Source organism: Daldinia vernicosa (genome assembly GCF_022497035.1).
Source record: "Daldinia vernicosa strain CBS 139.73 unplaced genomic scaffold F5Y00scaffold_43, whole genome shotgun sequence".
Classification (NCBI taxonomy): Eukaryota; Fungi; Ascomycota; class Sordariomycetes; order Xylariales; family Hypoxylaceae; genus Daldinia; species Daldinia vernicosa.
In genome coordinates, this window is record NW_025953959.1 from 21,151 (window position 1) to 35,504 (window position 14,354).

Here is a 14,354-nt window from a genome sequence, read left to right on the forward strand (position 1 = left end):
ACTTATATATCATCCCAATATCGTTCAAGGGCATATTCTCCTCGACTCAACCTTTACTGAAGCCGATATATTCAACATACTACACCATGGCCCCATATATGAACCCGTCCGGGTCTACTTCCCCAGTAAGATGATACTCTGTTTAAGTGACCACAAAGTCTCCAGCTGACGTACTTAAAAGGCATCAGACTCATCTCACACCAATTATCATGGCCCAACAGAAAATGGAGTACCAGTTGCGATCTGCGGTATGGCACTTCGCCTTCCAGGAGGTATTTCCACGCCAAATGAATTCTGGGACTTCCTAGTTAAGAAACAGGATGCACGAGGTCTTGTCCCTAAGTCGAGATACAATTCCTCTAGCTTTTACTGCAAGTCTCGCAAGCCCGGCCATATCGCCACTCAATATGGATACTTTCTCGACGAATCCGTGGATATCGGTGCTCTCGACACGAGCTTCTTCAGCATGCCTAAGATCGAGGTAGAACGGGCAGATCCGCAACAGCGAATTCTATTGGAACTTACCAGGGAGTGCCTCGAAAGTGCCGGAGAAGTTGACTACCGCGGCAAGACTATTGGAACATTTGTTGGATCGTTCGGTGAGGACTGGCTGGAATTATTCGTTAAAGATCCCCAGCTATATGGTACCTATAAGATTACTGGTTATGGCGACTTTGTGCTGTCGAACAGAATATCGTACGAATATGATTTCAAAGGACCCAGTATGGTCATCCGCACTGGTTGCTCTTCGGCTTTGATCGGTCTTCATGAGGCATGTATGTCGATTCGGTACGGCGAATGCAACTCCGCCATTGTAGCTGGTACCAATCTAATCATGGCCCCGGGACTCACCGTCTGTATGTCTGAGCAAGGAGTTCTATCTCCGAACGGTTCGAGCAGAACATTCGATGCTGATGCCGATGGATATGCACGTGGAGAAGCGCTTAACATGGTCTACATCAAGAGGCTTGACCATGCAATCCGTGACGGCAACCCTATCCGTGCTGTTATCAGAGGCACGTCTAACAACGCCGATGGTAAGACACTCGGTCTCAGTGTTCCAAGCTCCCAATGTCACGAGGCAATGATTCGCAGAGCATACCACGTAGCCGGGATTTCGGACATCGCAAAGACCGCCTACGTTGAGTGTCATGGTACCGGAACCGCAGCCGGCGACCCAATCGAAGTAGCTGCAGTGGCTAATGTTTTCGGCGACACGGGGGTATACATTGGCTCCGTGAAGCCAAACGTTGGTCATTCAGAAGGAGCATCTGGAATCACGTCACTTATCAAGGCAATTTTAGCACTAGAGAACCAGACTATCCCCCCTAACATCAAGTTCAACAAGCCCAACCCTAGAATTCCATTCGAGGAAAAGAAGCTCAAAGTTCCCATCGAACCTACCCCCTGGCCAGAGGATAGACACGAACGTGCTTCTGTCAATTCCTTTGGTATTGGTGGCGCCAACGCTCACGTTGTTATTGAGTCCGCAAGAATGTACTTCGGGAACGCTCAAATATTGGGCCAGAGACTGTCACCTGTAAAGACTCAGCTGCTGTTGTTTTCCGCCAATACTTCGGACTCGTTAAGACGACAGGTTGTCCAGAATCAGAAATATATCGAAGACTTCCCCGAGGCAGCAAACGATATGGCGTATACTCTTGGTGTAAGGCGTACACACTTACCACACAGGACATTTTCGGTGGTAGACAAAGGCATCCTAGCCAGTACGGCGCCTTTTATCAAGGCACCCCCATCACCACCCGACCTCATTATGATCTTCACCGGCCAGAGCGCACAGTGGCCGCAGATGGGTCTCGAGCTTCTCCAATCAAACGCCACTTTCAAGAAGTCAATCTACCACATGGAAAATGTCCTTAAAGCCCTCCCCGACCCCCCTACTTGGTCTCTAATAGATGAATTGACCAAGCCAGCTGAGACAAGTAAGCTGGACAAAGCTTATCTCTCCCAGCCCTTATGCACCGCGATTCAGATTGCTCTAGTCGACGCGTTGTCTGAGCTTGACATCAAACCTTTTGGTGTGGTTGGCCACTCATCCGGCGAGATAGCAGCCGCGTATGCTGCTAAGAAAATTACCGCCGAAGAAGCCATCATTGCCGCGTACGACCGTGGTATCGTATCCGACAAGGTGAAAAGGCCAGGGGCCATGGCTGCCGTTGGCCTAGGTAGGGAAGAAACGACACCGTTCCTAGTGCCCGGCGTCATCATCGCTTGCGAGAATTCGCCTTCTAGCGTCACTATATCCGGCGATAAAGAAGCGGTAGATGACGTTTTGCAGGCGATACATTCAGAGAAGCCTGACACATTCGCTCGCGCTCTGAAGGTTGAAAAGGCGTACCACTCCCATCATATGACGGAGGTTGGCGAGACGTACAATAGCCTAGTCTCTCGTCACGTCGGAAGTAAATCAAAATACGCAGTTTCTAAGAATATCGAGCACAGACCGGTCTTCTTCTCTACCGTAACAGGAAAAAGGCTCCTCGACACCGATGTCACAGATTCTAGATATTGGCAGTCAAATCTTGAATCTCCTGTACTTTTCAACACTGGGGTTGCCAACTTGGTCATTTATCATAATGCTAATAGTAAGGCGAGCCTTATGTTCTTGGAAATCGGGCCTCATTCGGCATTGGGTGGACCGCTCCGTCAAATTCTTGCAAAGTCGTCCGCTAGTTATCCATACGTATCTTGCCTCGTCCGTGGTAAAAATGGAAGCGAGACTTTCCTTTCGGCTGTCGGTCAGCTTTGGGTCCAGAACGTACAGATCAACCTCAACCGCCTAACCAATCCGGATGGCACCGCTCGCGTTGTCCCAGATTTGCCCACATACCCTTGGCAACACAACGACTCCTTTATGTTGGATAATCGTATCGCTAAGGAATGGCGGTTCCGCAAATTTCCCAAGCATGAACTATTAGGCATCCGTGTTACAGAAAGCACAGACGGCGAGCCTGTCTTCCGGAACGTTCTGTCGCTTGATCATATTCCATGGATACAGGACCACAATATCAAAGGGGATATCATCTTCCCATGCGCGGGATACGTAGGCATGGCAGGTGAAGCGGCCCGTCAATTATGCGAGGGTTCGTATACAGGTTTTGCTTTACGCCAAGTCGTCATTGACGCGGCCATGGTCTTAACAGAATCCAAATCAACCGAGATCATCACCAGTGTACGTCGAGCACCGCTCACCGATACTCTAGACAGCACATGGTGGGATTTTATCGTCAGTTCGTACAATGGGACATCGTGGACGAAACACTGCTCGGGCCAATTCTCTGCCCTAACCAGCCCACCATTAAGCGATAGAGCAGAAGACGCATCTAAACTTCCCCGTCTAGTCGAGTCCGCGAAGTGGTATCAAGCCCTCGGAAATGTCGGGGCAAACTACGGGAAGGATTTTCAAGGCTTGTCTAATTTATCATGCTCGACGACGCAACACCTCTCTAAGGGGAGGGCGATACACACGGTTGACATCGACGATAGCATCTATTGTGTTCACCCCACCAAGGTTGATTTCTTCCTCCAACTATTCAGTGTTGCCGCAACCAACGGCCTAACACACAAGTTGGATAAGATGAACGTCCCAACATTCATAGAATACATGGAGACCTATAAATGCGACTCGGAGATCGACATTGCTATCAGAGCAACCCAGACTCGGCGTGGTGTCCTGTGCGGCGGGGGTGAGGGATTCGGCGTCGAGGGGAAAATGGCGCTCAAGATGAAAGGTGTAAAGCTGAGTCCTATCGAAGGGGACGCCGCAGCCGAGAACCCCGATCCTCATGCTGGCGCCAGAACGTTCTGGCGACCGGATATCGACTTCGTCGACGCAACATCCTTGATTATCCCACACAAAGAGCAAGAGCAGTACATGCCTATATGCGAAGAATTTCACCGTGTCTGCGTCCGCGAGGCTCTCGTTCGTCTTCGAGGCGTTCTAACAGATATCCCCCATTTCCGAAAGTTCAAAGCATGGCTAGAGAAGCAGCCTGAGCCTGAGCCTGGGAGCTCATTTGATTTTCTTGCCAACATCCTATCTCCAACCACGATGAATCCCTTAGTAGTTGCGTTCACTAAGATTCTCGATAGCATAGTCCCCATGTTTAAAGGTGAGATCGATCCAGTCGCAGTTCTAATGGAGGACAACGCTCTGACGAATATTTACACTTATCTCGACCTCTGTAATCGCAAAGAATTGTTCCAGACCCTGGGCCACGCGAAACCAAACCTTCGTGTTCTCGAGGTTGGGGCTGGTACAGGTGGCCTCACAAACACTATCCTCAAGAACCTCAGAAACTCGGAGAATGGTTCTCTTATGTATTCCGAGTATACCTACACTGATATCTCATCCGCGTTCTTTAGCGCCGCCAAAACGCGGTTCGAGGCATACCCTAACATGAGCTTCCAGGCGCTGGATATCACCAAGGACCCACTCGCTCAGGGGTTTGAAGGAGGTTCGTACGATCTCATCGTTGCCGCAAATATCTTGCACGCCACACCCAGTCTTAAAGAAACACTCGGCAACGTACGCAAACTGCTCCATCCGGAGGGTCGTTTATATATGGAAGAATTGTGCCCCGAAAGTAAAGCCATCAATTTTGTCATGGGTATCTTCCCAGGATGGTGGCTTGGTGCAGACGATAATCGAGTAGATGAACCTTATGTCCCCCCTGAGAGGTGGGATGAGTACTTGCGTCAGGCTGGCTTCGCTGGTTTGGAACATGTAGCTCTCGATTGTCCTCGGCCGACACAATTCGATGCCATTATGACAGCCAAGCCAGCAGTTGAGATTCAACGGCGCCGCGCAACGACTGTCATTTACGGTGACGACACTTCGATTATTGCCGCACAACTGAAGGAAAAGCTAGAATCGGACGGTTATACAGTTGGATTGCACCATTGGGGAGAGCCAGGCCTTCCCACAGATGAGGATATGCTTGCTGTGGTCGATCTTAATAAGCCCATATTTGAAGATATTGGTCGGGATGGTTTCGCGGCCTTCCGCAAATTTGTGTCCGAGGTATCAGAGTCCGGTGCTGGCATCCTCTGGCTTACCCGGGCCTCTCAAGTCAGAGCTCAGGACCCTCGTTGGGCACAAATCATCGGCGCTATGAGGACAATTCGTGGCGAGCTGAGTGCCGACCTTGCCACATGCGAGATGGATCAGGTCAACACTGCGAATTTGTCCGCGGCGTTGAAAATATTCCAGAAATTCCATAATCGAAAGCGGGAAGAAAATCTACATCCCGAGTATGAGTATGCCATCGTGGATGGGGTTGTGCACATACCCAGGATATATCCTGTCACAGTTAACGATGAACTGCGCGAACCACGGCTGGATGAGGCGTCCGAAGTAGGATACGACCTTAGAGTTGGCAAGTACGGACGGCTGAATACCTTAGCGTGGACTGCGATCTCATTGAAACCCTTAGTAGGGGATGAAATTTTAGTTGAGACGAAAGCTTTCGGGATGAACTTCAAGGTACGTATACTGCCAGCACGATACTCCCATCATATTGAGCTATGAAAAACATACTGATACGCTGCAGGACGTCCTAGTCGCCATGGGCATCGTAGAGAATAGAGTCAAGACAACGCTCGGTATTGAAGCATGCGGTATTATCAGCAAAGTTGGCCCAGACGTCAAGGATCTTCGTCCAGGAGACAGAGTGTTCTTATTTGGAGAAGGTTGCTTCTCAACCCAACTGGTCCTACCGCAGAAGGTATGTGCTAAGATCCCCGACTCCCTCAGCTTCGACGATGCTGCAACCATGCCCTGCGTCTTCGCCACCGTCATATATGGGCTTCTTGACGTCGGCCAACTACAAGAGAAGCAGACGCTACTGATCCACTCGGCTTGTGGTGGTGTCGGACTCGCAGCCATCCAAGTGGCCAAGATGATTGGTGCAGATATTTACTGTACCGTGGGCAACGAAGAGAAAGTCCACTATTTGATGTCCACCTTCATGATCCCAAGGAACCGCATATTTAATTCCCGCGATAAGTCGTTCTTAGGGGATATCATGGCGGCGACGAACGGCCGCGGAGTAGACATGGTTCTAAACTCCTTATCGGGAGAACTTCTTCACACATCCTGGGAATGCGTGGCGGAATTTGGAAAGATGATCGAAATCGGAAAACGCGATCTTATCGGCAACGGGAAACTGGCATTAAACGTTTTCGAGCTGAATAGGAGCTACCACGGCATAGACTTGGGCCATATTATGGATGTGAGAAGAGATCTTGGTAACAGGTAACTCACCGACCTAGATTAGAATATGGCTAAGTTGGGATACTAATGATATACCAGCCTACTCAAAAGAATCGCCAAGTATTACGAACAGGGTCATATTCAACCCATCAGACCCGTCAAGATCTTTACGGCCGACGCCATCGGGGATTGCTTCCGTTACATGCAAAAGGGCCAGCACATCGGGAAAATCACAATCACTCTAGATTGTCCGGAAGCTAAGGCTTTGACGAAACGGCAGCCGACCCGGAACATTCAATTCCAAAGCAACGCCTCTTACCTACTCGTCGGTGGTTTAGGTGGCCTTGGCCGTGCCGTCTCTAATTGGATGGTTGAGCACGGCGCTCGCCACCTGATATTCCTCTCACGTCGCGCCGGCGAGACCGCAGAGGATCAAGCCTTCTTTGAGGAACTGAAAAGCCAGGGGTGTAAGGCTACTGCTGTGAAGGGCAGTGTCGCTTCTCTCTTCGATGTAGAGCGCGCTGTGACGGTTAGCGGTATCACCCTAAAGGGAATATTAAACGTCTCCATGGTCTTACGGGACCAGAGCTTCATTAATATGTCGTACGACGACTGGAAACAATGCGCGGACCCCAAGGTACTGGGGACGTGGAATCTACATAACGCAACCGTAGGGCGCGGGCTCGATCTTGACTTGTTCGTCCTCTTCAGTTCAATCTCAGGGATCGTAGGTCAGAGGGGTCAAGCCAATTATTCCGGCGCCAATACATTCCTCGACAGCTTCGTGCAGTACCGTCATAGCCTCGGTCTCAATGCGTCCGCTGTTGATATAGGTGTTATGCTTGACCACGGCTATGTCGCCGACAACCCCATGGTTCGTGAACGTCTCCTATCGCAGGGTATCTTCGGCATTCGTATCGCCGAAATGCTTGATGCCCTTACCGCTGTTATCGTCGCCCCACGCCCAGCTATCCAGGACGCCAAGAGCGCACGCTCCAAGCCGTTTGTCAGCCGCAGTGAGCTGCTCATAGGCATGCGTAGCACTACAGCTCTCACTGACGTATCCAACCGTGTGCCTTGGAAAGGCGACCGCCGTGTGGGCGTGTATCTAAACAGCAGTTCCGGTACTTCGCCGACGAGATCCGCAGCGACATCAAGCGAGCTACTATCATTCATATCATCAGCCGTCAGCAACCCAGCGGTTCTTTCCACACCAGACGCGGTTATCTTCGTCGCGATTCAGATTTCGAAGCAGCTCCTAAACCTACTTATGAAGCCCGTAGAGAGCGATACCGAAATTGACATCAACCGGACTCTACAGGAAATGGAATTCGACAGCCTCGTGGCAGTAGAAATGAGGAGCTGGTGGAAATCGACTTTCGGCTTCGATATTAGCGTTTTGGAGATGCTGGGAGCGGGCAGTATGAAGGCACTGGGCGAGAAAGCGGTAGAAGGTTTGAGGGTGAGATTCGGCGCATCTGAGAATGAGGATGACGGCGCGGTAAAGAAGTACACGCATGAAGAGGTAATTCTGACGAAGATGCCATGATTATTCAACTTTTAGGGTTGTTATGTTGGATGTTTTATTTTATAATCAGATTATAAGGTATAGTAAGAGAGGAAGTTATATCTGAGTTATAATGACGAACACTTGTCTTTAGGAGCTTTATTTAGTGTGTTCCACTAATCCAAGAATTCGCGGTGCGCATAATAAATCGTTTGAGAATGTGCAAGAATTGAATGTCTTAATATCCGGGTGTAACACGAGGCATTCCGGGTGTAACACCAGGCATCGGCTCGGACCGCACGGATAGATCCGTCAAGTACATCGCAGATAGTTACAATTCTAGGGCTAGCACACACAACCCTTTTACCGATACGTACCTTAAACACTAATGAATAACTTCTTGAGAATCAAGATCCTTTTTAAAATATTGTGACATTAGCATCATTATCGATCTTCTCTATTATGGGTCCTCTATAGGGATTCTAGCGTGATATAGAAACTCATCTAACCTAGCGACCACTGTCCTTAATACCCTTGCGGATTCCGCGCTGCCATAATAGCGCTGATGTCCTCCGCTAAGCTCGTAGGAAGCGGATCTCTTACCGCGGCCGTCTCTAGCGCCGAGAATACTGCCTTGACACCTATGCCAACATCTTGGCTCCCTGTTAGAGTCTGTAGTTCGCTTAGTGCCTCGTTGATCTCCGCTGGCCCATCAAATTTGCCCGAGGCGGCCAGGAGAGCTTGAAGCTCACGATGGTCCTTGACAGCCGGTACGGCAATCTCTCTATCCCATGCGAATACGCCATGTTGATCCAACATGGATCGCTGGCTCGTTGTAGCTATAATAAGGAGTCTGCGATTCTGCGCAAGTTGTAAGTATTCCAGAAAAATCAAACATATTTAGGAACGACATACCTTGGGCGGTCGGGTTTCTAGTACAGCACCTAGATACTGCACGACGGCATTGGAGAACCTCGGTCCGATAGGGTTCCAGTCGATGATTTTCTCGACGCTGTCTAGAATGACGATAGAAAGAGCTGACTTATACGCATCGGAAAAGGCACGACGCAGATATTCGAGTTTAGCTCCTTCATTTGTCCCAACATCAATCGGTCTGATGAGTTTGACAAATGGGAATTCCGACTTCAATCCAATCTCTGCGGCCAAGGCCGTCTTTCCGGCACCATGAGGACCGTGAACCAAAACAGAGAACAGAGGAGACTTCTCGGAAGTCCGAACTGCTTGGACAAAGCTGAGGCCTGTGGAAAGGATGGATTGGATGTGCGGGCTATAGTCGATGACCCCGTACGGGGCAGCGCCACTGAGTTCTTCCTCAGAAATTCCAAAGGCTGGCTTAACGTCTTCCAATGCTCTCATGAAATCGGCCCGTGTCAACATCACATCCTGGGGATTACCCTGAACACCAGTGACGTCTCCGAGTTTCGTATGTCTAGTAAAGGCATAGGACAAAGCAGCCTTCACTAGACCGGAAATCTCCGCACCCGAATAATTCTTGGTCAAATGAGCGAGCTCCTCTAAGCTAACATCATCGGCCAGTTTATTGATCGCCCTAATCTTGGCAGTGTGGATCTGTAGCAAGTCAGTAACTAACCTCCCGAGATGTAATGTTGGTTTAGGGGTGTCCCAAAAAGATCACTCCCTGAAAGCCGGCTAAGGCCATTTCCTCTAAGGTAAATCGAGAAGAGAGAACAATTTCAGATGTGACTTACATTAAGGATTTGTATCCGGCCATGTTCATCAGGCAATGAAATTTCCACGTGCACTTCAAGACGTCCTGGTCGCAATAGCGCATCATCAATCATGTCCTTCCGGTTGGTCATACCAATAAGCAAAATGTTATTGAGTTGATCAACACCATCAAGCTTAGAAAGAAGTTGGTTGACTACGCTGTCACCAACGCCAGTCCCTCCAGTCCCGCTACCTCTCTGCTTGCAAACAGCGTCCAGTTCGTCGAAGATAATAATATGTAAACCACTCTCTTCCCCTTTCTCCTTGTACTCCTTCTCCGCATCCGCAAACATCTTTCGCACGTTTTCCTCGGACTGGCCCACGTATTTATTAAGGATTTCCGGACCATTGATGATTTTAGGTTCGCGGGCATTTAACATCTTGCCGATCTGCCTTGCGATCAACGTTTTACCCGTTCCCGGCGGGCCATAGAGCAGAACACCCTTTACGTGAGAGATGCCCATCTGCTCGACTAAGCCCAGAGGAAAAACTCGAGAAGCAAAAGCGCGTCGAAAAATCGTACTGAATTCTTCGTCTAGACCTCCAATGCCCATATCGGCAAACTTGAAATCCGGCCTTAGGATAGCATTTGTGGCGGGTCGTCTCGTTGAGCCTTTGAGCTTGATGGGATTTTTGGCATCTTTGAAAAAATTGATTTCAGTTTGACCCTGGCCAGCCACAAGCAGACCCCTGGTATCGGGCCTCGAAGACGAATCTGAAGCCTGGCCCTTCTCGTTTCCAAGTAGGTCGAGAAGCTGAACCGTCTTAACCACAAACATCAACGGTATTCCCTTGTAGTCCATCAATAATCGTTGGCCAGGGGCAAAGATTTGGCCTTGGAACATTTTGATGAAATAGTCTGCAAGCTCATCCTGGTCATATGGGACATCTGTTATCTTCCTCTGGGACGCAAATCCAACCTCAACGTCCATGGCTGACAGAGGGACCTTATGATCATATCTTTCGGCAATAATTGTGTCGGTCATACTAATACCGCACCACGTTCGTTGGGGGTCGGATAAGCTTATACACCCTTGTGGGATATACTCGGTCGGACGGGCGGTCACAACGAATTTTCCGTTGAGTAGGATATGCAAGTCTTTACCGTATTGGTCGGGAGGGAAATCTTGAGGCGAGACGGCAACAAGGTTTCCAAATATGTATTGCTGAGATAGATCGCCCTTATCTAATTTGGCCAACCTAAGCTGGACGGGACGACCCTGGGGAGCGTTGGGCCGTGTATTCCTCTGCTGAGGCGCCATATTGTTTCCACCGTAACCCGGCGACGGTGCACCGTAAGCACCTCTTGGATCATATTCGGCAGGGCCATTATAATCTCTCGGCGGTCGGCTCTGGGGGACTTGATTGTAACTGCCTTGCTCAGGACCTGGTCGTCCGGGTAGACCTCCGCCGCCGCCACGGGGCCCTCTACCGAAGAGGTTGTTTCGCAAATCCATGGCTCCGGTATCGTGGTTGAGAGAACGAAAGTTGTTAGAGGTTGTGCACTGTTACTAATTAGACAGGTATCAGTTAGCAAAAAGAAACAGATGTCAAACTATAACCGGCGCAATATCCACGGACAAGTCTTGAAGATATAATGGACGACTTAGAAGGATTCCAGACCCTATGTCATTTTCTTTGCTCTGGATTCAAAAGTTGCGGACTCAACCGAAAATTGAAAAAGCCAAGTTGCGGTTTGTCAGAAGCAAGGCTTATCTTAGCTTAGGTACGAAACGTGAGCTGACGTCGGTTACGTCGCAGCTTGAGCTGATGATGCTTTGAAACTAATGATGGCGCACTAGCCTTGATGTGGCTTAGGTGCTAGCGGGGTAGTATTCTAGCTATTGATTGGCTACCAGAAGAACCTTGTGTTTACATCGCGATAAGACTTTGATCTTAGGTGCGTACTTCGTATGTTTTAACAAAATAAATCAGTATAATTCATCTTTACGCTACCTAGGTAGGTAGGTACCTAGGTATGCATGATTTACATTCTATATCTTTACCTCAAAACCCAGAACCCCCCACAAAACACCTAACCATTATGTGCATCGTTTACCCGGGCATGTCGGCGCAAATATCACTTAAACCACTTCTCAATACCCTATACCCAGAGATTATATACATTACCTCCATTACCAATACCACCTATATCTAAGGAGCCCCATCAAGCATACGGAATATAGCATTGCTCCCAGCCAAAATATACTCATTTTCTATCCTATTCATAAGCATCTTCCTCCTTATCCGTGATATTCATCCGTTTCTTGAATTTTCTCGTAATCAGTCGCTCGTGATGGTGCGAATAGGGAACGAGTATTGAACCGAACCTCCCCGGGGGAATATGGCGTTGTCAAGCTCGGAGGAGGCATTTGAAACTCCGAGTCTCCCATCATCTCGTAGACTCTAGGGTCCGCTGATAGTTCGTATTTACTCGAGTATTCTAGTTCGTGTGGACCCTGGTTCGGCCCCAAAGTCCAACTAGGAGGTCTCGGGGACGACTGTTGTGAGGAGGAGCTCGGCGTACTGTTTCTCCTCGAAACCTCCAAGGTTGGGCGGTGTGCCTCGAGACACGCCTGTACGAAGGATTTCCGAACTAGTGGTGGACCAGTCAGCGTAAAAGAGCCAGAGGGGGAGGTAAGGGAAAGGGAAACCAAGAGAAGCTTACTCTCCGAGTTTAAGAACTCTATTTCTAGATATTCTAAATTTCGAACATCATCAGGCGGCTCTATTCCTCGGCCTTCGTACAACATAAGAGGCGGGGTTTTTACTGAAGAGGAGCGTGACCGTGAAGTCGAATGCGAATCTGATATATTCGTCTGGGCCGAACTCCCGGATAATCTTTTCATTCCAAACGTGAAAGATAACCTTCGCGGCTCGACGGGTTCGGGCTCATCCACCAAGTCGTCACCCTTCGAATATAATCTTAGTACCAGCTTGGTCTCTCCTCTTAGTTCCGGGTTCTTTTTAAACCATCGAATATGAAACTCCATGTGGGCAATCTCATTTGCCGCGAAGGAAAAAGTTGGTCTGTCATCTTGAGGGCTACGTCGCCAAACTTTCAAATGGAACTTCATAGCAATGTCTTTGCCTTTAGCACTATGTACCTTCAGGGCTCTTATTATCTCAAAGTGGTCGCAACCTCGGACAGCTTGTTGGAAACTCTCCCTGTCAGCCTTACGCCGAAATCGGTACTCCGGTTTCTCTTGGAGACTCTCGGTTCCATTATCTATCGTTATAAGTTTGAACTGGTGCGAGGCGTTTATCGGGAGAAATCGCACTTTGTAGGGCCCTGAGTCCCCAGGTATCGTATATGGAATGACACGTCTATCAGGAACTAAGCTAAATCAGTACTGTAGCCTCTAAGATATTTACGGTTTTGTTATCTAACCGAAATGTTGAATTATAAGTCGAGAGCTACTATTGGTCCATTCTATCACTCTATCTCTACCAATGTCAAGGACCCTGTAGTCGCTACTACTTAGTTGGTATGACTGGGAGCCGATACGTCTAATATTCTAGTGTCAGCGAATCGAAAAACGAGAAGTGTAAGGTTACAAACAATAATACCGAATGTCCTAGGCGACGGGAGTGCGACGTTGGTGAAGTCGACAGCCCTACCGGAGATAATGATGCCGTATTGTTCGTAGGCCCGGTACGCGTTGATTCATTCATTATATTTTCGCGGCCATAGCCTCTAAGATGTGCCAGAACAGGACCGACCTCTGATCCTGATTGACGCTGTCGATACGACCCTGCGTCGGAGAATGAGTATTCTCCTACTTGCGGCGATGGAAGCTCGTTTATCGAAGGGAGGGAGGGATTCCGAGAAACTGCTCTGAGCGTAGGGGTTGCTACTTGGGTAGCAGTAAAGCTAACAAATGCTTCTTCAACAGACCTCTCGGGTGACTCGGGCTGCAGCGATGATTCAGCTATCGTATTAGGCGCTGGGTTTAACTGACTACTGATTTGGTGCTTCGCGATCATTCTGTTTTAAACCCCGTTTAGTAGGGCTCCAAGGCCAACACTAATAGAGAACTTACGATTCTCCAAGCTGCATAACCGCCTTTTCCAGGCCAGTCGTTTTCCATAGTTGAAGTGCTGGGTAGTGATCTAATATTCTTCTATGAAGATCCTGGATCCTAGAATTATCCGGGCCAACGACGAGGGCGAGTCGTTGACTAGTTCCACTGAATGTTCGACCTGCTAATAACGCCGACTCATATTGGCGGAGGAAATTGTTGCACTCGGTTAGAGTCTCAATAATAGCGTCAGCCCCGGGGTAGATAAGGCCCGATGAGGCGCTATCCTCGTGGGCACCATCTATTATTCCATCAACGATGGTGTGAAATTCTTTAAGTCGATCATTGAGACGTCTAAGTTTATCTGGAACTTTGTCATTCTTCCCAAAAAATTCGAGGGCTATCTTAGAGCCAAGTTCGAAGACGGAAAATGAGAGTTGGACGATCGTTAAAATTGTCCCAGGCTCCATGTTAGACCCAGGAGAAGGGAACTGCCACGCGAGCCCTTCCTAGACTAGAGCCCGGTCTCACATAAGGGAACTGTGGGGGGCGGCTCAAAGCTATCTGTAGAGATATGAACTAACGTAATGTATATAATATCACGGCTGGGCCATGTTTCCAATGAGGATTGGACGCGAGCATAGTTACAATTTAGTGAATTGGAGATCGGACAGGGATGTGTTAAAAACGCCCAATAAGAGGTCTTATTCAGGCCACGTTCCTGACGAGACTATTGTAGGTATTTATATCGATATAACCGTGCTACCCCTGGGTCAGCCCAACCCGTCCAGCAATTCGTATTGCTACAGTATCTAGAAGTAGCAAGCATGTCTTATATCTC

General features: G+C 48.9%; 3 protein-coding genes across 3 annotated transcripts; 1 reads left to right on the forward strand and 2 right to left on the reverse strand.

Moving 5' to 3' along the window:
- Positions 1 to 86: 86 nt before the first annotated feature.
- On the forward strand, positions 87 to 7,784 carry F5Y00DRAFT_271930 (polyketide synthase; the record flags this gene model as incomplete). Its single annotated transcript, XM_048012887.1, has 4 exons — positions 87 to 125; positions 182 to 5,506; positions 5,574 to 6,277; positions 6,335 to 7,784. 4 exons carry the CDS (start codon positions 87 to 89, stop codon positions 7,782 to 7,784), a joined length of 7,518 nt encoding a protein of 2,505 aa, XP_047862394.1.
- A 388-nt stretch (positions 7,785 to 8,172) lies between these two features.
- F5Y00DRAFT_243674 (AAA-domain-containing protein) lies at positions 8,173 to 11,231 on the reverse strand. Its single transcript, XM_048008718.1, has 3 exons — positions 9,473 to 11,231; positions 8,658 to 9,332; positions 8,173 to 8,603 (listed from the first exon to the last, which is right to left on the reverse strand). Exons 1-3 carry the CDS (start codon positions 10,946 to 10,948, stop codon positions 8,268 to 8,270), a joined length of 2,487 nt encoding a protein of 828 aa, XP_047862395.1. The 5' UTR covers positions 10,949 to 11,231; the 3' UTR covers positions 8,173 to 8,267.
- Positions 11,232 to 11,734: 503 nt separating this feature from the next.
- Positions 11,735 to 13,983, reverse strand: F5Y00DRAFT_264467 (uncharacterized protein; the record flags this gene model as incomplete). Its single annotated transcript, XM_048011665.1, has 5 exons — positions 11,735 to 12,087; positions 12,160 to 12,828; positions 12,883 to 13,001; positions 13,054 to 13,479; positions 13,535 to 13,983. 5 exons carry the CDS (start codon positions 13,981 to 13,983, stop codon positions 11,735 to 11,737), a joined length of 2,016 nt encoding a protein of 671 aa, XP_047862396.1.
- Positions 13,984 to 14,354: the final 371 nt, after the last annotated feature.

Excerpts from the sequence above, each read along its gene's own strand:
- F5Y00DRAFT_243674 (XM_048008718.1), bottom strand. The coding sequence starts at position 10,948 with ATGGATTTGCGAAACAACCTCTTCGGTAGAGGGCCCCGTGGCGGCGGC. Across the intron at positions 9,333-9,472 it reads GCCGGATACAAATCCTTAAT|ATCCACACTGCCAAGATTAG; the intron begins GTAAGTCACATC and ends GACTTGCTACAG. Across the intron at positions 8,604-8,657 it reads TAGAAACCCGACCGCCCAAG|AATCGCAGACTCCTTATTAT; the intron begins GTATGTCGTTCC and ends CAACTTGCGCAG.